A 26530-nucleotide genomic window follows, 5' to 3' on the forward strand; every position below is an offset into this window, starting at 1 on the left:
AGTGCCCTTAGAACTTTTAACCAAAACCTGTGTATCTGTTTATTTACCACAGTGGCAAATAAAGCCAGTGAATCACTGTATATTTCAACATTTATTGCATCAGACTGTTTTACAGTGTACTGTTTTCTATATCCAATATTGATAAAGAGGAATCTTGGCATTTTAGCAATAATAATCTCTCTGGAGAATCTGAAGAGATGACAAGGGAACTTTCAGCAACAGAAGTCATAATTAGGACTGAGCCAACAAGCAAATTTGTGAGCCATTATTTTAACATATTATTTTGATCACTAAGTCATATGCACAAGGTTAAGAGACATAACATGCAAAACCACACTTGAGTACTTTGAAGAAGCAGATAATACTGTGTATACATATATATAGATAACTAAGCAACTATTCGAAATTACAGAAGTAGTAGGGAGTTTTGTGTTTCTGAAAACAGAGTTCTCTTGTGCAACATTTAGGAGATCCCACTTAATTTTAGACAAACCCACTTAATTTTTGAATGAGCTTTATAAGGTTCTCATATGGGGCGGGGGAAACACACACACAAAAAAGAAAAAAGAAAACCAGGGAAAACCCCCACACTAAACAATTAAGGACTATATTACACAGGACATTAAACATTAAGGACATTAGAGATTAAGAACTATATTACACAGAGGAACTAAATACATATTTCCCATTTGTTCCGTAAGTTGGCTCAGATTTTTAAGTTGGAGAGGTTTCGGAAGACAGAAAAATCTGTGGCCATTTCTTTATGCTTTGTTTGGTGTGTGGATTTCAGTGGCATGTACACAAAACCACCCAAGAACTTTCCCTTGCACTGTTACTAATATTTGCAACACAACATATACAAAGAAAGGTAGACACCTAGTTAAAGGAAATAGACCAGCCTCTATCTTCCTCCCAGTCTACCTAAGCAACACCTCTCAAGCCAGGAGGCACTTCTCTAGTGGAGAGCTACAAAAATCAAGGCAGAACACTGAATCCTTATCTCCTTTCTAACTCTCAGCCAATCTGATTATCAGGGTTTTCAAGTACTCTGCCAAGGTACTGAGAAAAGATCACAGGATAAAGTCTAAACAGCTACAACTATGTGATTTAAGAATGAAAGTGACTTTAAGTCATCAGGTTCAGTACCGTTTCCTTTAATTACTGGATCATTTCCTATCTGAACATGTATAGTTTTCAATTGTGCAGCTGCTAAAATACCTGTGATCACAGATGACTGCTATATTCAACAGCATCCAAAGTTCAAGGTAACAAAGTGAGCTCAAAGTAGCTTTTATCTTTCTTTCCCCTTAACCCTTCAAACACCCCGAGATGGCTATTATATAGTAATGTATGATACTGTTTGTCCACAAACTGCCAAAAAAAGGAAGAAAAAAAAAAAAAGAAAAAGAAAAAAGAAACCCTACAAAAACCCCTCCGAATGTAAATATTATCTGTAAAAAAGGGCTGTTATTTAGTAGTTTAGCATAGTTTTTCTCCGTAATCTGCATTTCATTGAAAACTTTCAGAATCACTTTGGACCAGCTCAAAACCTTTAAACCAGGGATTGCTCCCTTTTCCTAAGAGAAAAAAAAAGAAAAGAAAGAAAAAAAGAAAAAGAAAAAGAAAAGGGAAAAGAAAAAAGAATGTTCATTAATTACAAGGTACTGACTGACCTGGATTAGCCTTTATTCCATGTCAGCAGAAAAGAATTCCTGACATCTGCATCAATTACAGTGACAGAATAGGCTGTTCCAAGTGGATTTCTTGTGAGAAATCAAGAAAGAAAACTAACTGTTGGCTTATTTATGTGCCTAAGTGTAACACTGTATAATAATCTACTAATGAGATAGTACCTTTCTTATAAAGCTTTTCAAGTTATTTTAGGAACACAGCAATATTTGATCTCATCAAGTTTATGCCTGTGCTGTTTAATACTAAATTGATGGGAGGCGAGTTTTCCCTGATTTACAAATAATCCTAAGCATTGTAATCAAGTGGGAGTAGGGAAATGTTGCCTACTTCTAGACAAATAAGAAGAGGTGCAGGACTTGAATAAAGTCAAGTGCTAGCACTTACATTTCAAAAAGAACACCGAAAAATTGTGAAGGCTGCAAAATAAGGCATGAGAATCATTTACTTTTAGAAACCCTACATTATACTGACAGACAAAAGAAGCTTGATCTATTCAGCTTACACAGTCCCTAAGTACCTGTCTAAGGGTGACAACCATTCCTTCAAACAAAAGCTTAATGTTGGAAGCTAAATGCACAGACATGTTCAGTCCAGAAACAGGACTAAATGGATGGCATAATTAGGGATAACATCTCTTCGTCATGGTTGATTCTCCAGCATAAGTTCTTGCTTTAAAGACTAAATCTCTTTCTAAAAAGTATGATATGTCAGAAACAAAACCTTTGTAATTCAGGTCTTAAGCTTCCAAAGACCCCATTATACACTGGCTGGGCCCAAACACCTACTGTAGTCCTTCCAGTCTTTAGAATAACTTCTAGTGACCTCTCCAACAGGCGCAGATTTAGCATTTACTCCTTCCATCAGGAAGACCATGTATTTTCCTCAGCTCAGACAGAACTCACTTAAAACCAAAAATTCCCCGCTTTTCCTCCCATGCAACAAATCCAATAGGTAATATTTGTTTTGACAAGCAGAATTACTGCTGTGGACAATGAAATCTAGCACTGGATTTGGAAGAAAGACCAAACCAACTCAAAGACCAATCAAAACCATGTAGTTCTGATTAGTTTTACTTTAATCACTTAAAAATCTAGCTTTATACAAGGGACAAAAGTATCAGAAGTATTCAAATAACCCTGTTCAAATACAGAATGCCTCATGTAATAATCTTGCAATTCATAAACTAAGTTATGACAATAAGGATGTAACCTCTGCAGAGATAGACTGTACATTATAGTCAGGTAAAACGGTTTGAATCCAAGACTTTGAATTAATGAATTTGAAAAAAGATAGAAAATAGGTGACAACCCTTTGTTAGTGACTTACCAAATGTTGCTATACATCACTGAATAGAAAGAGCACATATTCTGTAAAAGTTTATGTATTAAGAAGTGTTTCAAATGAAATATATAGTAGCAGAACTTGACATTTAAGTGGAAAAAATCTACTTCCAGATACATAAAGTACTGTAAGAAAAATTATATCTGATGTATAAAGTGAAATATCAATTAGTTGTGCTTCTTGACAGATTGTAAAAACAAGTATAGGATGAAACGTTTGAACTGGGATTTTCATATATCTTTACTTAGTAACAAACTAGGTCTGCCAAATGCAGTACTTGAATACATCCAGACTTGAGGAAACTTGCCAGAATGTCTAACTTGGCAGAAAAAGATTAAGCAGGATCTACTCTGGTCAAGAGGCAGTATTTTCAGCTCTGCAAGATATAGAGTTTTTTGTTGGGTCATCCGCACCACCCCCCCCCCCCCCCCCCATTTTTTTTAATTCACGTTCAGTTCTAGAATTGTAAAGGCTCAAAAATGGAACCAAGGAGTCTCCCTGTGTTAGCAGTGCTTACACACACATTTGTTGGCTTGTGTCAAATGTTATATCATGTTTCTTTTAAACTCAAAAGAAAAAAAAAAGGCACAGAAGTAAAAGCAGCAATTTTTCTTTCCTTACATTACCTTCAGTATGATTTCCCCCCTCCTCGCCCCATGTTCTCTGTATTTTACATTAAAGATTTCCTGGTATGACATTATCAGTGTGGCCTTTCCAGCTCTTATTCACATGCAGGGAAGGGTGTGGGTAGCTTATAAAAGTAGCTGTAAAGTAAATACGACTATAAACTTTGTCAATTTTATGAAAGGCAGTTATTTGTATTCAGAAGTGACAACACTACAGCAACACTTCCCACCATAGGTAAGTGCAAACCTGGTTTGGGGTATCATACACTTCAGTCTCAGCATTAATTTCCATGGCTTTTAAATTCATGAACTTTAAAAGATTGTATACCAACTTCTATTCTCAGCAGAACTTTGATTTCCCCACGTCTCAAAGAAAGGACCCACAGAAGCCACTTTACATTTATCTCCCAAAAATGTGAAAAATCTAAATACAGGCTCAGCATCCCCAAGGAGTAAGAAAGCAAAAAAGAAGAAAAGAGGGGAAAAAAAGCACAAGAAGTAGTACTTTTTTATCTAAAAAAAAATAAATACATTCTCAAACACCAAGAGAATGTAAAAAGCTGAGTCAGATCCTCCCCAGCAGGGCTCATGAAAAAAAATAAAAAAAGCAAAAGCAATCAAGCTGGGAGACAATACAGGCAGGAAGAATTTACCTGCCATCCAAACAAAGTCTCAACCACTGTCTTCAGTCTGTTCACAAAAAGGAGGGCTCAGCACCTAAAAATGCGTGGTAATCCTGGTGGTTTTGGCTTATGCTCCTGCGCCTGGTTACACAACCCCAGCTGGGGCCACAGCCAGCTCTGATAGGCTTGTACCATTCCTCTCCCTGGCCAGGAGAGCTCAGCGTAGCACAGGACAAGGGAACACACTGGGACGGCTGGATTTAGAGCACAAAGGGACTCCAAAGGCATAATCTGAATCATATCTGCATTGCTCCATCTGTCTGAAAGATGAGTGGCAAACTGGACTGGAGCTGCTGCGTTAATAATGTGGCCAGGCCTGAAATGATGGGCAAGTTGTGGTCTGTGATAAATGCACAGCGCCTACATATATTACGAAAGTTTAAGTCACAGTAAAAGATTGCAGAGGCACAGCTTATTTAGAAACAATTGTTCTCACTGAGAAAGTTAGACTCAACATGCACATTTCTGGAAGGGTTGTATGGAGCATTTTCCCCAGAAGCATACAGCACCCTAAAGGGTGCACTGTGAGTTCCCATTACTGCTTCTCCAAAGCAAACTAACCTTGTCATATCACTGTGAGCCTGGGGTGTAGGCCAAAAAAAAAAAAAAAAAAAAAAAATCAATACTCTCAGTATGCTTCCCAACTGGCAACCTTGCAGAGTAGACAAACTCTCTAGTTAGAAAACATTAAGCATAAATGTAAGTCCTGTCCAAAAGCCATCAGTGCCTGCTATCCTAGCTGTAGCCAGGTCTTGCAGTAAGAGTTGCAGAACTCTAATACAAGAACTGAAGTTCTCAATGGCATTAGACTTCTTAGCCATATAGAACGCAGGCATTTTCCTTCAGCAGTTCTCTTATGAAATATTTAAAATATTTATTTCTGAGCACTTCATTAAATACACAACATTATCAAGAAATACAAAACTAACCAAATAATTATATTTGTATATCCCAAAATTATAATTTCAAGATGCAACCTAAAACCTCAGTCCTACAATACACTCAACTATATAGCTCCTTGCACCCACCCATAACTCCAAAAATTGTAAGAATGCACCTTCTGCCAGGCTTGCAGCACAGTGCTCTGTTAACACCAAAGTCTGGAGAAGTGGGAGTTCAGGTGTATGAGAAGATGTGGATGCGAGTTTTTTCTTTCGAGAGGTGAAAATGAGAGTGGAAGACAAGCAGCTGAACTAAACAATTACCTTTAATAACTAATATGGCTTTGTAATAAAATTAGGTCATTCTTCATACATATTTCTGAGGAACAACTTCATGGCTAACTTCACACTCAAGAAAACCTTTCTGTCATGTGGAAGGATTTTCTAGCCATCAGCAGAACAAGTCTTAAATACTTTGCCTGTTTTAACAGGTCACAAAATATTTGTGTGGTCAGGTTGATGAGGGCAACTTCAGGGCACCTTCAGTTTCAGGTTCAAGTGCCAGGTGCTATAAGGGTAGACCAGTGCCTCTAGTTAATACTGCCAATTCTCTAAAACCGGAAAGCCTATGATTTCCAAAAACTTTAGATAGTCTTTAAATAAAAATAATTTATTTTACTACTACTCAATTGTGGAAAAAAAAATAATTTACTAAAGACATGAGAAAAAAAATCCATTCATACATATCTATACTTACTGCCCAAAGAAGGTGCTCTCTGTGTTTCATTTTGAATGACTACAGAGCTTCTAGGGCTGGGATCTAATAAATACCAAGTGTGCCTCACTGGGTAGGGATCCTAACCAGGCACAAACCTTGAAATGCAGCCATTTTCTTTCTGGGAGAGTCACAGCAGTCTTGTATCTTCCTCAAGGATTTCCTGTTGCCTACGAACTATATATTTAATCAAAAAAACATTCAGGACAGGACATCCCATCTTTAGAAATGCTGGCTTGATTCGGACATGACCAGACAGAACCATCTCCTGGCCAGACACCCAGCAAAATTCCCTGATGATTAGCCTCGTACATAACTTGATTCTTCAAATATGGCTTTACATTGTGAAAGATATACCCTCTCGCAAGATAAGATTTAACCATCAACATGAAATTTTTATACAGTGAAAAGTACAAATATATAAACTGATAACCACCCTTCTCACAAACACTGACACCGAGAGGAAGCATGTTATTTGTAACCATCTCAACAGAAACTAGACATAACAGAACCCAAATAACTTGAATTGCCTGGCTTTCCTGAACCAGGAAAGTCCAGACTTGCTAGGAGAGAGGTTATATTCAAACTCTGACCGCCTTAAACAGTTTCTTAGTCCTTCCATCACCTGAAGCACAGGCTGCATTGTCTGCATATGGGAAGAACATTGTGTATTGCACCTGGAAGTTGTGTCCATTTTTAATTATTCTATAAAATATATGTTGTGGGGACCACTGCCAAAATGTGTGTAATGGAATTTATATTAAGCCCTGTTCCACAAAACCCACAATTAAGAACAGCTACCATTTTCAAAGGATTTGGTAACTTTTAATGTCTTGAACTGCATGATAGGTTTTACAGCATGTTCTGACTAAAGGGGCTACTAGAACATAATGTGGCTTTAATTTGAAGAATAAAAGCCTCCTGCACGCTAAATCCAACCTCTCCAGGGTTTTTTTGCTTGCACCACTAACAGACCTGGACACAGTGCAACAGAAGCAGCCCCCCAAACCTTTTCCCCCTTCACCTCCTGCTCTCTTCAGCTTGCTGACTCTTGAAGAAGCTAACTTCAATAGTTTGACATATCTCTCCAATACACGTAGAAAGTTTCTATTAATATTTTATTGCTCATAAAACATCAAAGCTAGCTCCCCCCTTCTGGTTTATCAGCAAGCAGCAATTTCCCCCTTTTTAAGCTAAATTAAACTATGGGGAGCCAATTAAAAAAGCAAAACCTAACAACTAAGCTTTCCTCTATTAATCTCTCTAAATTTAGGTTCTACCAAAGGCGCCTCAGCCCACTTCTAATGTCAGTGGCATAGTTTGAAATTACTGCTAGACATAATTAGGTGACAAAAAGACAAAGAAAACCCACAGTGACTCTTAAGTGATAATTAATATTAGCAGCCTTGAATTTGCTAACTATATTGCACCTGTCAGAGTTCTTCAGAGTAAAGTGGTAAATAATTAGGAAGTATCTGTGCTGCTGCACCTTGGTACTTCAAAGGGTAAAAAGTCTTAGTATCTTTATTTTACCACTTTGGATCTATTGGTTTCAAGGCTGTGGTCAGCCCAAGATGAAAGAATGTAACCTTGACAACCTAATTTATCTTAAGAGTTGCAGCTCACTTTAACTGGTAGTAAGTAATTATTTTTTTGCCTCTTACCCTTCAATGTCCTTTGAGTTGCTTTGGGAGAAATATGGCTGGGGAGGAGGGGAAAATCAATGAATCTGAAAATAGATTTTTGGCATATTGCTTAAGTAAAGCAGCAAGACAGAACGTGGAGGAAATTTCAAAAGGAGCAAAAAGCACAGGTTTTGGGATGAAACCTAATTTACATTTAAGCAACTGTTGACTTCACAGTACTGAAATGTATTTTAGACCCTATTAATGTAAGCAAAATCCAATATTAACACTGACAGAAAAACTAACTGTTAATATTGCTCATTTTCTGTATATTAACCCTGGGTGGCTGGCAGCAGTTACGTTCATATCATTGTTTGTGTGCCCACACAATAATATGGAGAGCAGTAAAAACCCTGGAATATATGATAGTAAAAAACAACCACCAAACCAAACCAAAACACCATTCTCCCAAACCTATGATGAAACTGGCAAAAGAAATTACTTTAAATCATGATTTCTAACATGATAACTCTATCCTTTTAGGGTGTTCTATGTACTGCAGAACAGCAATGTAACACATAATCGCTGCTTTAACAAAAATAACTGTTCTGTTTGGTGACAAAGTCTTCCCATTTTAAAAAAAAAAAATTCTCAAGAGAACCAATGGTTGTCATTCCCACCCTGGAAAGAACAGATAAAAAGTATACCGCTAACATTTGCAATCACAGAGTAGTACTTCTATATTTCCACTCCAGGTCATGCACAGCTAAGACTGCAGCATTACAGAGATATCAGAGTGTACCCTCTGCCTGGGGTCTTCTCCAAGAGCTGTTAATATTTTTAAACAGGAAAAGAAAATGTAAACATGCAACAGCTTCTTTAGGATCACAGCATATTTCCAAGATGGTAAGGAAGACAGAAGCTAAGCATGACACAAAAATAAAAAAAGCTATTTATGAAGGAGTATTCAATCAATCATTTTCTTTAAAGTATTACATATACATAGCTATGCTCAAAGTTATTAATTTAATAATTAGACACTGTTAATCATTCCTGATGGACATCCACCATGAAGAGGAACGTTCCCCCCTCTGATCTCACCCAAGAGCACTAAGCGTGAGCCATCATTAGAAGGACGCTGGAGCAGGAGCTGGGGAGGAGAGGGAGTGCTGGGTGCTCCCTGCTTTGCTTCACCGTGCAGATGGCATCGCTTGGGCCCTGTCACAACTGCCCTCTGCCTCCCTGGCAATTCTGAGCAATGCAAACAGACCACTACAATTTTTGTTCTGATCAGAAAGGCAGATGCTGGAAACTCCTTTATGCCATCACTGTGTTTTACTTTCAGGCTCTGTTTGTGAAGCAGTTTGGGGGGGTGGGTTTATTTCTTATGTAAATGTGGTAAAGTTGAGAATGATATAGTTACAAATTCCACTGGCAATGTTTTATGCCAGATGACCAAGCTCAGCTTTGAGTCAGGCTGATGGTCAAATTACAGTTTGCAGCTTAAATGTAAACAATTTTTTAAAAAAGCTTACAGTTAGGAGAGGACCATCTTCAACCAGTTTTAAATAGCATCCTACTGAGAGGAATATTTACACTAGGATACACAGAAAAGTAGGAACCTTTGCTCCTCCGGGAATGTTTTTATTGTTTTAAGTTTCTCAAGTTGGAACATCAATTTAGAAATAAAATAGACAATTAGCATTCAGAAGTGCTCTAAAGAAACTAGCTGGTTTTCATCAAGCCACATTTAGTCTCCCTATTTTGTACCACTCCTAATAGCTTATTTAATATGTGCACATTATGTATAAATTGTGATACGCATAATTTTGTATCATGTACAATTTCTTTATACAAAAGCAAAAAAGTGCAAACTCAAGTGCTGCGCTGCTACATTACTTGAGAACTAAGAATTCATTACCACTGAGACAGAAAAGCAAAATTAATTCTTTAAAAACAGGATCATCAATATAAAAATTCTCCATAGTTCTCTAAACCTCAAGTTTAAGCAATTCAGGCCACATAAGCTTTCTGTAACTTGCGGATGACTGGAACACTGATCTCTGGCGGGATACCAGTCAGCCCCAACACCAGGGAAAGTGCCTGGCATCTGAAGAACAAGTTATTCCGCCTGTTAATAGCCCAGCCTTTGTCGTTGGTGACTTCACCACCATAACATTACAGCAGATGCATCTTCACTTTGTGATGAGGAGCAGGCTTTACTGTAATCAAACATTTCACAATGTCCAGAACAGTCTACCTTTCACCGCCCTTCCCTGCCCTAGATCAAGGGAGCCACCACCACACCACCTCCTTCTCCTCTTCACTCCACCGAGGACTTTTAAAATTTAAAAGCCTATCCAGTTAATAGCCTGTTGGCAACCGAGAAAGTGGGACCCAACCAGCGTGGCCCAGTGACTAAGTCAGTTCATCAAAATGCTTTCAGGAAAAAAGAAAAGTGATTCAATGTCATGGTTTAATGCATCGTAACACTATTAGAGAATACGAGCCACACTGCAGAACACAGGGGCGGCAGTCTGGTTGCAGCAAAGCAAGTGTACTGCAAGTACCAAATGTACTGCTGTGCTGGACTTGGACAGCACAGCAGTTGCTTAGGCTGTTGCTAATAGTCAACTTTGGTGGACTGGAACTAACCCAAATTTCTCAAGAGAGTTATAACAAGAGTCATTATGCATTACAGCAACAGCCTACAACCAGTCTTTCAAAGATGTGCCAACCTCTCACAGTGTGCAGAAAGAGGCCAACAAGTTAGTCAGAAACAGAATATTCAATTTCATCACCCTTCCACTTTGCTTTTCTCCCATTTTCAATCAGATTTCAGATTTCGTATCTGCTTTGGTTTCACCACGTCCTTTCATAAACACTAGGGTCAACAATTTCAGCTATCTTCTTTATGCAGACACTTCCTCTTTCTTCAAGATACGGTTTTCAGAGGACTAAAAGCTGCTACAAAATGAAGCTATGAATAGTAAGTAAGGAACAATAACCTGGTACAGGAAGATTATATTACTGGGGACAACGAGAACATAGCAATCATATACTATATTTTTCCTCAGCATTCTTCTAGCTTCCAACCATTTTCAACTAAAGGGATTTCCTTGGTTTGCAGTTGCTCATTTATTTGGAGCTGTCTTCCAGAGACTTCTCTGATTTCCCCTTCAACTCACAGGATTTTTTTTTGGTATGTTCACAATATCTTTTGGCAGTGAAGTCAGTGTCTACCACCTTCTACATAAATAGCCAAGACCTTTTATGTTGAATCTCACTCATCTAGTGTTATCTGATAGCCATAAATTCTTGTCCACAAAACAGCACAGCCGGTATACACTTTTTATTCCAGACATCTCTTCAGTTAGGCAGCAAGAACTGGAGGAAAGAGAGAATGGAGCAAGGAATAATAAAGAAACTAGTTCCAAAGAACAGCAGCAGGTAGACGAAGTATACAATCACCATTCCTAAGCACACAGATGTTTTTGTGTGCATCTCAGCCCGGTGATATATCATTAAGCCTATGAGAGCACCGTTACCAGAGTTATTTGTGACTTCACATGCACTTAAGATTTAAAAAAGCTTTAGAAAAGATGCTTCGTTTTCCCATCCACTTTTGTATGGGTGTAGTAATAATAAAGCCTAACAACAACTTTCTCCACCACCATGGCACAAGATAGTACATTGCTATGTGGCCACTTAAAGCCCCACAGCACCACGCAGACAGCAGCATGCAGTGCCTACTAACCTCAATAACTGTACCCTGGCACTACTGCCATGAAAGAATCAGTCCTAGCAAAATTTGGAGGTAGAAATACTGGTGCTATTTTCTTCACTGCATTTGAAAGCTATGACCCAGCGGGCAGTCTACGAATTTACATGGCTGCGTTTGCATGTTTCTCCTGTGCAGCATCACATATTATAGGAGAAACAGCACACAAACAGAAGTCAGAGGAGTTATAAAACTAAATGAGTCTCTACCAAGAACAACAGTAACAGCTGGTAGGCTCCCACTAGTGCCATCAGGTACACAATGCAAGGAAAAACACTGCTGTTACTATAGGATATTTTGCAATGACATAAGCTCGTCCACTGGGATTTGTCAGTGGCTGTTTATAAAGCCCAGGTGTAACATTAGTTTCCTTCAGGATGCAAGTGTGAACCACAAAGTCAGTAAGGGAGGATCCAGCTGGGGGAAGTCGTGGTTCTTGCTTAATGAAAGAAGTTGGAAGGGAAAGGGGGAAAGGAAGAAGAGTTTAGGGGAGTGTAACTTCCTCATATCTTTCTCTTCAAAAAGAAGGTGCAGAAAAACAACCAGTTAAGTTGACTGGAGAAACCTAATAAGGGTTCCCACATCCATACGTCTTTTCTAAGCCTTTTGCATAAAGCTACTGCTATGGCAGCATTTGACTGATACCCCAAAAACTTTGACCGTGGGAGCCTTCCAAACAGATACCGAATAGACATCATCTGGTTTCTTTGAAACAAACCTAGGTATGTTACGAACAGCTGTTCAAAGGTATCATGACAAAAAAAAATTCATCAGTAATCCACAGGATGAAGCACTTCTCATAAAAACCATTCAGTATCACCAAAAGTTTGCTAAGTTATCAAAAAAAAAAGTTGGTTTAGTAAGATAATTTGTGATGAAAAGTCTACAATCATTCCCCTAAATTTTTGCAATTGAGCAATTGCCCAGCTCCAGATGCCATCAGAAGCAGTTGCCGTGAACCACAGCAGCCTCTCAGCAAGTGAAAGGAGGAATTTGTGCAATGGGTGGGGTACTCATGTCACAGCCTGATTTCCAATGGTTAACTATACTAAAAGTCTAGAAGTTTAAGAGTGACTTTTCAGCAAACACAAGCAGAACAAATGCTAATTCCTTTGCAAGCTAAACCAGAAATACACTCAATCCACTTCCTGGTATTGACATAGTACATTGTTCTAAATGCAACCATTGTAAACAGAATATAATAGCTTTGCTGTAGGAAAACAGTTAAGAAAGTTATATGTGGATCATGGTAGGGGATTTTTGTTTTAATTTGTTTGTCTACCACTCCTTGATAGCTACCCAAGCTTCTTGAAAAATATTTAAGTGTGGTATACACACACTTCCATCTTTACAACAACTGAATCTCCGGGTCCTGAGTTTTTTCCCCGCTATAGCACAAAGCAAGCAGTGACATTTATAAATGTAACTGTTGACTCTAAAGGGTTTGACAGAAGACGTGGCAGAAAAGCAAATAGTCTACCCGCTCACTGGGGACCCTCAAGTCAAGGACTAAGTTCCACTAACTTAATTACAGGAAACTCATTTCTCAATTGTCTGCTTCTGTGTGCCTCATGGCTTAACTGCAGTGTATGGAGCAGTGGGTCAGTGGGTGCCCTATCCTGTCAGCTGGTTGCCAGCTGGGGTTAACCCACAGCAGTGGGTGAGGGGCAGCAAGGGGCACTGCTAGGTTAAAGCAACATTGACTTTTTTAAAGTTTCCAAATAATCAGTTACCTTGCCAACACTTTGCTCAACACAACTTAAGCCTTATTAAATGTGAAACATTAATTGTTACAAATCTGTAACAACAAATAAACTGGGGGGTTTGGTTTGTGTGATTTTGTGGGTTGTTTTTTTTTGGTTTTGTTTTTTGTTTTTTTAAACAAATGATAGCAAGAGTAGTTCTTTGAGGAAAAAAACAAAAACAAAAACAAAAACAACAACCAAAAAAACCAAGCAGCAATAAGATGTCTGGAAATAATTAAGAAAGTTCACATAAACATTTATCCATGTAAGTAGCAGTGGTATTTTAAACATGATAAATTAAACACTTCTTAATTCTGTCTCAGTCATACCAGTGAAACATTTCTACTTACTAGTAAACTAAGTAAACAGAGGGCTGCATATGATCAAAGACTACGGAAGTTTATCTGATCAGTCAGTGCTAGAGCAGCCACTGGCAACGCCTGACAATTCTTTTCAGTAAATGTTATCATACCATTCTTTGAAAGTAAGAGTATTTATAAAGCAACAAAACCTCTCAAAGTTCTAACTTCCAGCACTAATGATTTAGTATCGGTAGAAGACACTAGTATCATGTTTTGTCTTTAGTAGAACATTTTTCATCAAGATGTAAGAATAGGTCTCTAAGAGAAGATTTATTTTTATCCATGATTTCACCCTTTTTTTTTTAACATCTAAAAACTCATTTCAGAAGAGCGATTAAAAACAAAGTATCCAGATTAAATCAAATTTTGTTTTACTAAACATTGTATCTGTCAAAGCAGTTTTATACAAACTGGTTGAAAAACTTCATAAGCTCTTATCACAACAGAATACTATGACAACTAATTTAAAAATGAAGACTCAGCATTATCTCACAATTTTAATTAGCTTTTTAATATATATTTTATTGTATTTTCTTTCTTCGCCAACATCACCAGTAATCCGTTAAGTAACTGAGATTGTGTTACTACAATCTAGAAAAGTGTTCTAAGTTGTTGGTAGTTATTGAGCTTTTTTTTCCTCATGCTAGTGTTTATAAAACACAGAGCATCATGAAAACCAACACACTGCAGCAAGCTTCACTGAAACTGCCTGTTGCACCTCAAAAGCTACAGAGCTCATTTTCACAGACAAGAAGTCTTATCTGCTTTTCAGATTCCTCACACCTGGGTCATATCCTGAGGCATTAGGTTAGGGAGGGAGGGAGGGAAGGTCAATGTTTTCTGGAAACAGAAATAATGTAGAGAAGTTAGACTATTTCCAAAGGCGAAGCGTGCAAGTTGAAGCACAGCGTGCCAGAGGAGGCCCTGCCATGCCTTTACCCGCTACCCTGGGAACCCTGAAATTGCATATCCCACGAGGCTGGCACTCACCATGCCACCCATGGGAGCAGCTCCCTTAGGATCTCACAATTTAAGGCTGTATGTATATGTCTACATGCACACATTTCTACATATGTATATACATGTGTATATTGTACGTGTGAGAGAACATATAAACAGTCACACAACCTTATATCCACAGTTTCTTAGTGATCCAGACAATCATTTTTCATGTGTCTTCTGTGTATATAAGAAATTTCAAGTCACAGGAATCTTGTACTAATTCCCTCAAAATGTACAACAAAGCATACGTGGAAAAGATTTTTAGTTGTGCTATCCCTAAACACTCTAGTCAAACTTGGTATCTGAAAGCTTTCCAGTTTTAGCTTTCCATATTATATGTGTCTGCTTGATTAGACAGACATAGGAAGCTACTCAAAAACAAAAAAACCCAAAACTTGAAGGTACTGAATAAGATCCTCAGGGCGGTTTCTAGATCCCCGCTTAACTGAAAAGAATGTTTCTGGAATGTTTTTTACTTGTCACTTCTGGTGAAACGAAACCATGTTTACAGAAACAAAAAGACACTGAAGGCTTCATGAGTCTTCCAAAATTAAATGAGACAAGCAGCTCCCTGCTTCCCTCTCCTGTACCTAGACAGGAACAACCCTGTGTTCAGTTTCAACCTTCTAGTTTGGGGGATGGAGTTAGCAGGAAAATTATTGTAAAGTGGTACCTGGGACATCCTGACCTCAATGACTGTTGTCTTTTCAGTGTCTAACACATGCACATGCTAGCTCTCAGTCCTCCCCCATGCCTTTTCACAGGCATCAATCTCTCGTTGCCAGCATAAGGAGGAGAATCAACCCTTGTTTGATGGCCACATGATGCTGTCAGTGACTCCACCATTAATGATGCTCTGCAGGATTCCTTTCCACTCCCTCCCCTTCCTTCCCCCAGATCCCTGATCCCAGCCCATCTATGGCTCTATGCTATCACAAGTCCTACCCTCTCTAACTCCTGATGTAAAGTTAAAGCAAGCCTTACAACTCACTTACTTGAAGTTGCTTATGTGACAAACTAAAACGCAATACGAGAAAATAAAGTTCTTTCATAGACAGAGTGAGTTTTCCCCAGATTTGATATGAAAGTTCTGTATCATCCCTATGTCTCGCTTAATTTACCAGAACTCCTCCCAGAGGCTGGAGAGCTGAAATGCAGCAGTATCTGCCACTGTTCCACAGGCAGAAGAGAAATTCAATATATAATATATATCATCAGCATAACTTTAACACATTTAGGCTTCATCAATACCTAGGAGAGCCACAGATGTGATCACATACGCTATTTTTAGGGAAGCAACCAGCAAGGAACAAATGACAATTTCTTCCACATCCTAATTCACGGCACAAGTGTAGACGTTAATTTTAACTGGACGTCATTATAGCGCCTTTAGCCTCAAAATGTATTTGTAAGGGAGGCACACAACATGTGAATCAGAGCGAGCTCAGTCTTTGAAAGACTGGCTGTAACTGCTTCTCCTCCGTTGTCGAGAGTTCTCATAATAACGTGTCAAGCTTTACAGTAACTTTAAAAAAGAAATTAATAGAAACTCCTTTTGCAGTTAAGCATAGCTTAATACCCTTTACATGGAAAGAAATTTCTTTGCTGTTATTGATGTGCTTTTTGAAATTATTATTGCAACATGTTCCTTTATGCTTTTCAAATGTCAAAACTGAGGTTCAATGCAATGAAAATATTTTAAACTTTTTGAGATGTGTATCTTTAGGTTTAGAGAGAAAGCAGTATAAATCAGCCTGAGCCACAAGCTTTATTCAAACTAAAATACACATTTGAATTAATACAGCCCCTGTGTGGGGACAGCAATGATCTAGAAAGCAAGCGTATGTAAGAGCTACTACAAGTTTGCCATGAAACTGTGGAAACATCTCACAACCTTCATTTAAAATAGCAAATTTTTATAAAATATTTTAATGAAACATTCAGCAGTGATTCTGAGGAAGGACTTTAATTAGCAGGATTACAATTGTTTTTAAAGAACAAATTTTCTCTGAAACCAAGTACCAAACTTTCTGAAATGGGAATTTAAAGTTAATAGACCTTGCAAAGAAAAATATGGTCTGATTTTCAGGAAGACTGAGCATTTCAAGATCCCACTGATTTTAGTGGAAATCATGCATATTCAATTCCTCCTTGTGTCAATCATCCCATATCTCAAATGTCAGTTTTGGTTCTATGAGACTTAAGTATCCCATATGAAAAACTGGCCTTGGTCAACAAGATTCTCTTTATCAAAAGGGGAGAAAATATCTTCTCTAAAGCTGAAATCCTAGCAGCCCACTGGTCTTCCCCCCTCATTACATATTTTAGTACTATCATTGATAATGGGCCAGGGAGGTACAGAAAGGTTAGACAAAAACAAGTTAAAAGTTCCTGCTATTTAGATAAATACGCACACATAAAACTCAGTTAGCTTTCCCTTAAGTTTAAGGCCAGTAAGGGAAACTCGCTTTTTGACTTGAAAAATTAGTCAAAAAAATAAAAGAAAACTACTAACCTTCACTCCTGGGGACAGGTTCTGTACCACCTGGTGTTTTATCTGGCATCTCTGCAGACACCGGCTTAGTAAAACCTAATGGACACAAAACAAAGAAAGCATTCTCCATCAAAACCAGTATGTTTAATAGGACACTCTCCTGCCCCATGACCCCTGTGAAGGATGGATTTTCAGCTTTCATGATTTCCGTGTTTGTATGTAAGATACGTAAACAAGCAAAACTCCCTAGAGATTAACTGCAACACTGCTCAGTAGACTGTCACCTGGACGTACTGCCAAACTGGCAGGCAGAAAAGGACCCTCTAATAAATCGCAGCAGTAGACTAAAAGCAGTTTGGATATCCCCCCCGCCCCCCAGTGAATTTCTAGTGAGAGGCCCATGAAGTGGGACAGAAGAACCGCCTACACTCCTGCACTGTTGCAGTTAATGAAAGAGTGGTCATGCAGAGGGTCACGTCAGCCTACATTAAACAAAATCCGTTAACTTTAAAGCTTTACTACATTGTAGAGCACCAACATTTCTTCCTTCCCAGCAAGGCACAGTGAAGAAAAGGCTTCTCAGAAAGGCAGTAAGCCCACCTCCTCTTACAGCAGTGTTATGAACCCTCTGTGGTATTGGCCAGTGGTCAACATGTGGCCAACTCACACTGACTGGGATTTTGTATCCTCCTTCTTTGCACCTATGAGTATTTTCCCATCATCAGCTGGGCTGATACTTCATTTTACATAATGCAAGGCTCAAGATCAGATAGGATGCATCAAGAAAAGACAATTAAAAAAGAGCAGGATTCTCTGCCTGAAGGAGACTGTGCACCAAGTGGGGCAGGGACTTCACCTCTGCTGACAATCCATGTAGCACAGTGCTGTGTACAGCACTATACACAGTGCACAGCGTTGGAAGTATTAGCTGTGCAGCCTTCAATCCTAGTGAAGTCACTGAATTGTCTTGGTTCTAATGATGCTGAGGCAACAGAGCTGATTCGGCATGCAGACTTCAGATGATCATCAGATCTGGAGTTATGGGAGACCTCCCTGGCTCACCCTGCAGCAGAACAGAGACTGAACACAAAATAAATGGCTCCCTCACCTTAAATTCCTCTCAAATTCATAAAATCCATAAAATCTTGTCAAATTCATATGGCTTGTTTTGAATCCTATTACCAGACCCAGAATGAAAACATTTCAGCCTTAACATCCAATAAAGGGCTTGGTTTTACATTAAAACCAAACTATACAAAACACGTAGGATTTCTTAAGCAGTTTAAGTCACAGAAAGTATTTCAGGTATGCTATCTGGGGCGAGTATATTTGACATATTTAATTCACGTATATGTAACAGGCTTAGAAATGTTATACAGATCTGAGGCTACAATCCATTAGCACATCCTAGGGTACAAACTAATTCTTATTTAGTTGATGGAAACTCTTGTACATATGATTTGCTACATCAGCCTATTCATCTCCAGTACTCGGGATAAAAATCAGCCATGTCTTAGGAATCACTTTGTCCTTAACATAGACATTTCATCTGTGCAATGTTATGCACACTAGAGATTTGATACTAGCCAAAAATCTTCTCTCAACTCCCTAAAATTAATAGTGATAACGCTTATCCACCTGAAGGTCTGTGCACATGAGTTCATAAACCACAGCTGTACTGTGTCACAAACTAAATAAATAAGTGTGCCCTCAAAAGAGGATTTAAACAACTATAAACATTTAATGGTCTCCAAAATCCTGTATAAATTTGCTGTAAACCAGAAGCCTACTCTCTAGAAGACATTTAAAAAAATAAATTTGTTCTTCAGACAGATTACTCAAATTTAATTATCCATACTTGTCATCGCAAAACAGTTGTCTAGAATACACACACCAACTAACTCTAAAACTTGGCAAGCTCCTGTCCAACCCTCTGCATTCAATGATGCACTACATATTGTCTATGAACATTGCAGCAGTTTATAAATGAAATTACTAGTAAATCATTGGATGACTGGAAAGTTGTTAAGAACTAGTTAATCACACAGTGCCTTTGAACCAAGAAATCATATCAAGAAATACAATATTTACTTCTGTGATTAATTTCAGAATCCAAGAAAATGTTTTCTGTAAATTCTACGTTTTAGGTAAATCATTTTGTATCAGAAATTCAGGGAACTACATGTTTTAAAATAATAAAATATGGATATCCACAGATTTGGTTTCTGGTTTTGGTTGGTTGGAGTTGCACAGAAATTAAGTAAACTTCACCATGAAAATGTTCACTGAGTAATGTACTGACGCATTAATGGCATAAAATTGGTAGTCTCAGAAATACTGTTATTTTTTATTGACATTTTGTAGAACTGCTAAATACAAGCAAGGCCCCTCCTGCCCCAATTTTTATTTATGCAAGTCTAATTTTCCTCGTCTGAAGTAGGCCAACATTTCTTTCTACTTGACCTTCTAAAGAACTGATAAGCCTGCTTTTATGTCATTGAAACTCCGTATCAGAAATAATTACACTTAAAGTAAGACATCTACCCACAGTCACTTCTCTGGAATTTAACTGAGCACCTGTGCTCATCCCTCTCTATGGAGCATGACCTATCATCCCCAGCACAAACCCAAGCAGGACTCAAACTGGCATTGAACGACCTTGGCATTTTTAATAATGGAATGGTAAATTGAAAGCTGGATCATTCAATCATTGCACACAAACCAGGGTAGTTATTGAACAGGTTCAGACTTTCAACAACCACAAGAGCTCTCTGTTTCAAAAACTCATTTGGATAATCCAAGGCAATTTTAAAACTACTGTGCCACTAATAGTTTTGCACAGATTTACCAATTTAGCAGCTCTGCATTACAGTTCATGACAGCATGGCAGACAACATAGTTATAACAGGTTGAAGCAAGTCAGCCTCTGTGCCTAGAAAGTACATCTACAGAACACAGTCTAGAAACACTTGCACTCTGTTACGGTTTTCAGTAATGAATCAGTCTGTGAAATGTGTTGCTGTTTCCTAGCTTTTTCTAAATAGCACAGGAGGTCAATAGTACCAGGACAGTTCAATCAGATGGAAATGTGACAGGACCCACGTAGAGCCTTCAACATTTTCTTACAGCACTGTCAATTTCACAAATCACATCTGAAAAATTGAGGTCCAGTTGCACAGCACAGAATAGTATTTTAAGTGACTTCTTTAAAAAGCATGAAAAATCATCTATTTTAAAATCTAAAAAAGTATGCTTCCTCCCTTCTTTCTCATTAATGCAAACTGGTTCCACACTGTTGCTAGAAATTGCAGAAAATACTAAAAAACTTTTAAAAATTCCACATTTTTGGATAAAAAGGTCCATTTCACCACTCCTAGTCCTATCACCAAGTAATCAAGATTTTCTGTCATGTAACTGCAATAAATCTTGTAAGATTTATTTTGCTTTCCTTTTGTTCTCTGAGAGGTATAACAAAGCTAGCGGAAGGAGGAAAGACTTAAAGAAAAAAATTATAGAACTCCACTCTTGTTTTCTGTAACATATCAAGTTTTGAATTACTCAGAAAACAAAAGTTTATAAATAAGTAAATAAAGGAATGCTAAAGTTCCTAGTTTTAATCTAGGAAGGAAACCTCTGACAAATACTGTTCATCAGGCTAGTAAAGTAAGTATTTCTGTCTGCAGTACTGCCATAAGCCAAGCAAGACTCGCATAAAATCCAGCAGAGAAGCAGCATTTGGGGTGTAAGCTTGCTAGTAAGATGTAAAAGACAGTAATTCTTGCTCACTTTCTATACAAATGATCTCCACTTATCCAAACAATCTTGTTGCAGACTTTGGGTACTACTAATAATACTGTCAAGATCAAACATATACAGTACCTTATAAAAGGTCCTGTTAGACCCTTCCAAATACTCTTGCAATGTAAGTATTGATATAGCTTTAATGGTCTCTGCGTCTTTGCCTCAGCTATTCTAGCAGTCCATGGGGTACTTGGTATTTCTGAATTCACCACTCAAAGCTGCTACCTATTGCTTACACCTCTGAGCACTTTTTCACAGAACATCCCAGTAAGAGAACTTGAAATACATATGCCTTCATAATTTATGAATAAATACAGCCATACTGTTTACATTTCTTAATTAACCAAAATTCTTTAACAGTAACCAAAAACATTCAGATGTACGACCGTGCATTTTCACAGGCCACAATCAGCCATGGCCACCCAAACAGGCATACTGGGAGGTCCTAGTTCAAGAAATTTGTTGTTCCTTCTGGTAGATTGGTTTGCCTTTAAAATCCTGAGATTCTAAAATTTGCAGATCAGCTTTAACATTATGAAAAAAAGTAAGATCTCAGTTCCTTTAAACAGAGAATCTAAAGCTGATAGCATGCTATAGCTGAATTCATTGGAAAACATTCAAACTTAGAGAATGTCGGTGACTAAAGACTACTTTAATATAAGCATGCTTAGGAAAAATATGGATTACCTGCATTTCAGACGCATATAGTCCTTATCTCTTAAATTAACTGTACTATGCTAAAAAAAAATTAAAGGTTTCCAATTATTCAAAATAGCTATTAATTGAAGTATCGCCATTTTCAATTTTAAAGTTTCATGGAAAAAATTTCATTGGAAAGACGACTTATGTTCCGGTTTTGTTCTCTCAGCAATTTATCATGGTACTCTAAAAAAGCATCAAGCAGCTTGAAAGAAACTATTGTTCATCATAGGACTGTTTGCAATTGTAACTATGGAGTCCAACTATGTATTTATGTTGAACAATGATCATCACTAACCAAAATCCTACCTGAATGTCCTCATGTGTGTCAAATCCCTGGCCCCTAGTCTACATCTGTTCCAAATAGCTGGAAGTGATCATATTCAAGGAAGCTGGTTGGATTTCTTCAAAAACTTTTCAAACTCAGTGCCTGCGACACTGCATTTCTTTCCCATCTTCCAGAGGCACAATGAGCATGAACATTAAGATTCCACTGAAGACACTTTATTCACAATCACCTAAATGTTCATTTAAAAATACTTTATTATATTTTTTTAATGCAGCCTTTTACAGATTAAACAGTCAATACTTTATGAATACAGCTCAATAAATGTAAAACAACTGAAGCCCTGAAGTTCCATTTTACACACTGTGCTATTAACAGTAAAGCCATTTACTGGTTTATTTTTAAACAGCATTTGGACGAGTTCTTCCTGCTGTAGTTAAAAAAAAAAAAATTAAGACTGGATGGGACAAAGAAGGATGTTAGTAGGGTTTTTTTGATGTGAACTATTTTGTAAACACAAGGAGACTTAGGTGCCCACACATAGCCTGGTCAGAGTGCTGTGCTTCTCAGGTGAATGGTACTGGATGCTGTGTTCCTGACTGCAGAACCACTCACAGGACGCCAAAGCCAGCACTCAGAAAGTCTCAAGTTGCAAGACAAACTCCAGACTCCAAGGAAGGCTATGGCAAAATTCCCACCCACATTAACGCGACCAGAACTTGACATTTGGCTGTTAAATACTGCATGTATCTTTGTTAGGGAACAAGGACATCTGTCCTGGATTTAGGTTTTGCCATTTGTTTGCCTACAAAATCCCTTCTGGAGCAGATGCATTGCTGCTCTGAACCCCATGAGAACAGCTTTGATCTCAGGTCACATAAACCATAAAAGCAAGTTTATATGCTAACAGTAACACAATTCTTTCACATGAACCAAGAAGTGACATTGAAAGAAACTCTAAATAACATGGACAGAGAGAACAGAAGTTATGAGGACACAAACCACTACATGCCATCAAGCCTCATTGCTGCTCCTATTCACCACCACCCCTCAACCCTTCTAAAGTAACATAGCAGTACCTGTTTAAGATTAGAGTTTATTTCAAATTAATATTTATTCCTTCAAAACTGCACAGATTTCTAATGCTCCTTTCATTCCCTTCCAGCAGAGCTCTGGATGTAGGTACAAGTTACTGCTCCCCTTCTCCAACAGTCCTCTCCTTCAAAGTTCCACAAAAATCTCCCAGCCTTTTTTCCCTCTGCACATCAACACATACCGAAACATTCCAAGTTTGGGGGGTTTTGTTGGTGGGGTTTTTTGTCTGTTTGGGGGGTTTGGGTTTTTTTTTTAGTAAGCTGCTACACATTTTGGTGATTTTTCTCAACCAGGTCACCCTTGCACCTTCTTTTTTTCACAAAGGCCAGTAACAGTGACACTTAAGATGACTGCACCAGGAGGTGAACTGGTCCAGACAAGACCAACTGATCTATGTTGACAAGAAGGAGCAAAACCTCCTTCGCACATTGTTTGCCCCACTGATGAAAGCCATAGTAACATCACATTCTCTCCTGCCCCATTCTTCAAAACAGCATAAATCTACAGCATCCTCTGCCTAGTTTCTGGAGGTAATCGTCCATATTGCAACTGCAATCCAAAAAAACCTAATGCCCTCCTGCTAAGCAAAGACCCAATCACAGAATCCCTTTGTCACTTGCATTCTGTTTCACTGTAATTCACTCTGTTTGAATGTGAAAAACATCACAAATGTTCCATTATAAGGAATGAGCTGTCTGGCTCCTCTGTGGTTAAGTGCTATGCATACATCTTCTCCTTCTTCCAGCCTCGCCAATAGCTCTGAATCCATTCCCAGTGCTATCCCAAGGCTTTGGTCATGGTTTTCCAAACCCACTAAAAGATCAAGTTCAGCAGCTAATCACTGTGTTTCAGTCTGGGAGTCAAGACAGCATATTTTTTAGAGTAACACAGGATATGAGGTCTAGGAGGGAATGTGACATGCAGTCTTCTCCTTCAAACTTTGTATAGAATGAACTTCTTGAAAAGATGAGATGTACTAAACATTTGGTCAGCGTCCAACCATGCTGCAAGCCTCCTCACTTAACATGTGCTGCTACAATGCCAAGTGAAACAAAGAGGAAACCTACCCCACAGGGTCTTCTGGGAGGAGGAAGAGGGATCAACATCTTGACTGACACTCCCCAAATACCCTCGTGAAGCATAATTTCAAAGCCGAAGCACAAAGATGTTAGTTTTAATTGGTGAAATGCATTTACTTCTGATGCATTAGCTCTGTGTTGATCATGGCACTTTCTCATGCTTGGCGGAAGCAATAGCTTTCAAACTCAAAGTAATTTCACACGGCCAGAACTGAAATTACTAAGTATAATTAACCACTGTTATTTTTCTTCCTGTAAAAATGAACTGTTAATGAGTATCATTGAAAGTGTCCTATTTTATACATGCAACTTGGCAGGAGATCAGCCATACATTGCACATAATCACGCTGTACTACAGAAAGCTGACAGAAAACAAACCAATGCCTCCCCTGTAGTGGTAGGAAATCATGACAGCACTTGCCCACAATGATGCGTTTCTGAGGTACAAAGCCACTTGTTCCAGTAAAGCCCCTACAGGTAGCATCAGCTCAGCCTTATCATGCCACACAGCCTGCAACTTGTGGACAAAACCAAATGCTTGTAGCAGAAACTGCCTCTCCCTTCTGGTCATCATGCCAAACAAGTGTAATGAATCCTTCTAATTTTCAGATATCTGAATAGGCATGCTTACTGCTCAAGTTTGGAGATCGGTTTGAATAGCCTGACGGCTAAACCACTATATGCCACCATTTTGCTGATCTCAAAACTTCCTGTCATCAGAATAAACCACAGGGTTTTGCTAAAGCACTGGACATTTTTCAAATTAGACACACATATATTGCTTATCTCATGCCTTTGTACAGTGCAATTAATCTCATCAGCCCTTACAGGTCTTCACAAAAGTTTAAGAAAACCCACACAAATAAACAAACAAAAAAAAAAATCCATCAAAAGACCATGTTTCACTTACACACAGTAGGACTGTCACTTTGGACATTTTCTTTTGAATCTAAGCTTAAGAAAATAGACAGACTTGGATCAGGTGGCTCAGCACAGGACATGTCTGACATCCACTCTGATGAAAACCAAGGAAGAGCAGGATAAATAGGTCAGTCCCAAGATGATTAGGGACTTTGAGGTAAGTCCCAGCACAGACTGTATGAGTGCAGCAACAGCAAGTCATAACTGCCAAGGATAGCTATCGTATCACAAAATACTGCTGCCATTACTCAAAGAAATCTACTCAACAAGCAAGCAATGTATTCTACATGGACTATTTTCTAAGCAATTTAAGCAATAACAACTTTTAATGCATTACGATTGGTTATTCTGAAAAAAAACAACCAACAGTATAGGTTTCATTATTGAAATTTAAGACTAAGATTAAATGAACTACCATTACATTGTTTTCTGATTTCATTTTTTAGATAACACTAGTTCCACTGTTAAGTGCTAATTAGGGCCACATAAAGAAAACTGAATTTGAAACAAACCCATTTAAAAAGAAAAATGCCTCACCAGAGACAAGAGCACACAGTTCAACATTTTCTTTACTAGAAGAGTTTATTTGCAGTACCACTAAATTGTGACTCTTCAGTAATGCACATACCAAGTGCTGAAATAGCACAAAAAGGCACGTACACCAGCTACAGCATTAAAGAGACTAAAGGATTTTAGGGTACAAGTCTTCACATTGCAAGAACAGTCAAACCCATAGCCTAGACCGTGACAGTTGCCAGAACAGACTACATGACTTATTCCCTAACAAATTCTCCAATACTGTAAGAACGTACACAATTATTTTCTCATGTCACCTAAGGGAGTTACAGCTAAATACAGCCTCTAGCCATTAGTTCTACAGCTGCATTTCTTTCTGCCTTGCCCACCATTCACCTCTCCAACATACTCCAGGTGGGTGTCTTGACTTGTTAAAAAAATAAATGCTTTTCTTGCAACCTTTCTCATGAAAGCATGCACTGCAGATGCATTAGGTCTCAGTTTCCAATAGATTTAATTCTAGTGAGGTATATAGCAGAAACCTCACTAGTGGGACAAAAATTCTGGTTTAAACATTTTTTACAAAAAAACAAACCTTCCACACCTAGATATGAACCTGTGAAACTTCAACAATAACAAAAGTTGCTTTATAGTGTACATGGTTAAGGAAAGGAAACTGAAGAGGAAAATATTTCAGCAGTGTTGATCTCAGAATTACTCAAATTCCTTTTCAAAGCTCTGAACTTTGCTACAACTAGGGGAGATGCTGATTTGGCTAAAACAATTACACAGATGCACACACACACAAAGTGTCTCTCTTCAGTCTTTTCCACATTCAAGTCTCTGGTGCTCAGCAGCTGCAGCTTTAGATTCCTGATTAAGGGCCAGGGCTGCTGCTGCTGCATGCCCCTCTCGAACATTAAAAACCCCAACAACTATTAAAAAACAACAACCCCAAAAGGGCAATAACCCATCTAGCATCCTAGTAGTTGTTTTGTAATCCCGTTTCTCTGATAGACAGGAAAGAATAAAGAAAAAAAAACCAAAACCCTCCAGACTTGTGTCTGGGATATATAGTAAAGAGCCCCTGATACCTGCTTGGTATCTCCTCCAAATTGCTTTTCTG

At 38.3% G+C, this 26530-nt stretch overlaps 1 protein-coding gene across 2 annotated transcripts in view; it reads right to left on the bottom strand.

The window, feature by feature from the left end:
• The window catches only part of PLEKHG1 (pleckstrin homology and RhoGEF domain containing G1), a 136237-nt gene that overhangs the window by 80120 nt on the left and 29587 nt on the right, over window positions 1-26530 (bottom strand). For both annotated transcript variants that reach the window (XM_037391972.1, XM_037391969.1), the window contains one exon: window positions 17029-17103. In XM_037391972.1, coding sequence (XP_037247869.1) covers window positions 17029-17077 — 49 coding nt within the window. In that variant the 5' untranslated portion in view covers window positions 17078-17103. The remainder of the gene's footprint in view (window positions 1-17028; window positions 17104-26530) is intronic.

Source organism: Falco rusticolus, chromosome 6 (assembly GCF_015220075.1).
Source record: "Falco rusticolus isolate bFalRus1 chromosome 6, bFalRus1.pri, whole genome shotgun sequence".
Taxonomy (NCBI): domain Eukaryota; kingdom Metazoa; phylum Chordata; class Aves; order Falconiformes; family Falconidae; genus Falco; species Falco rusticolus.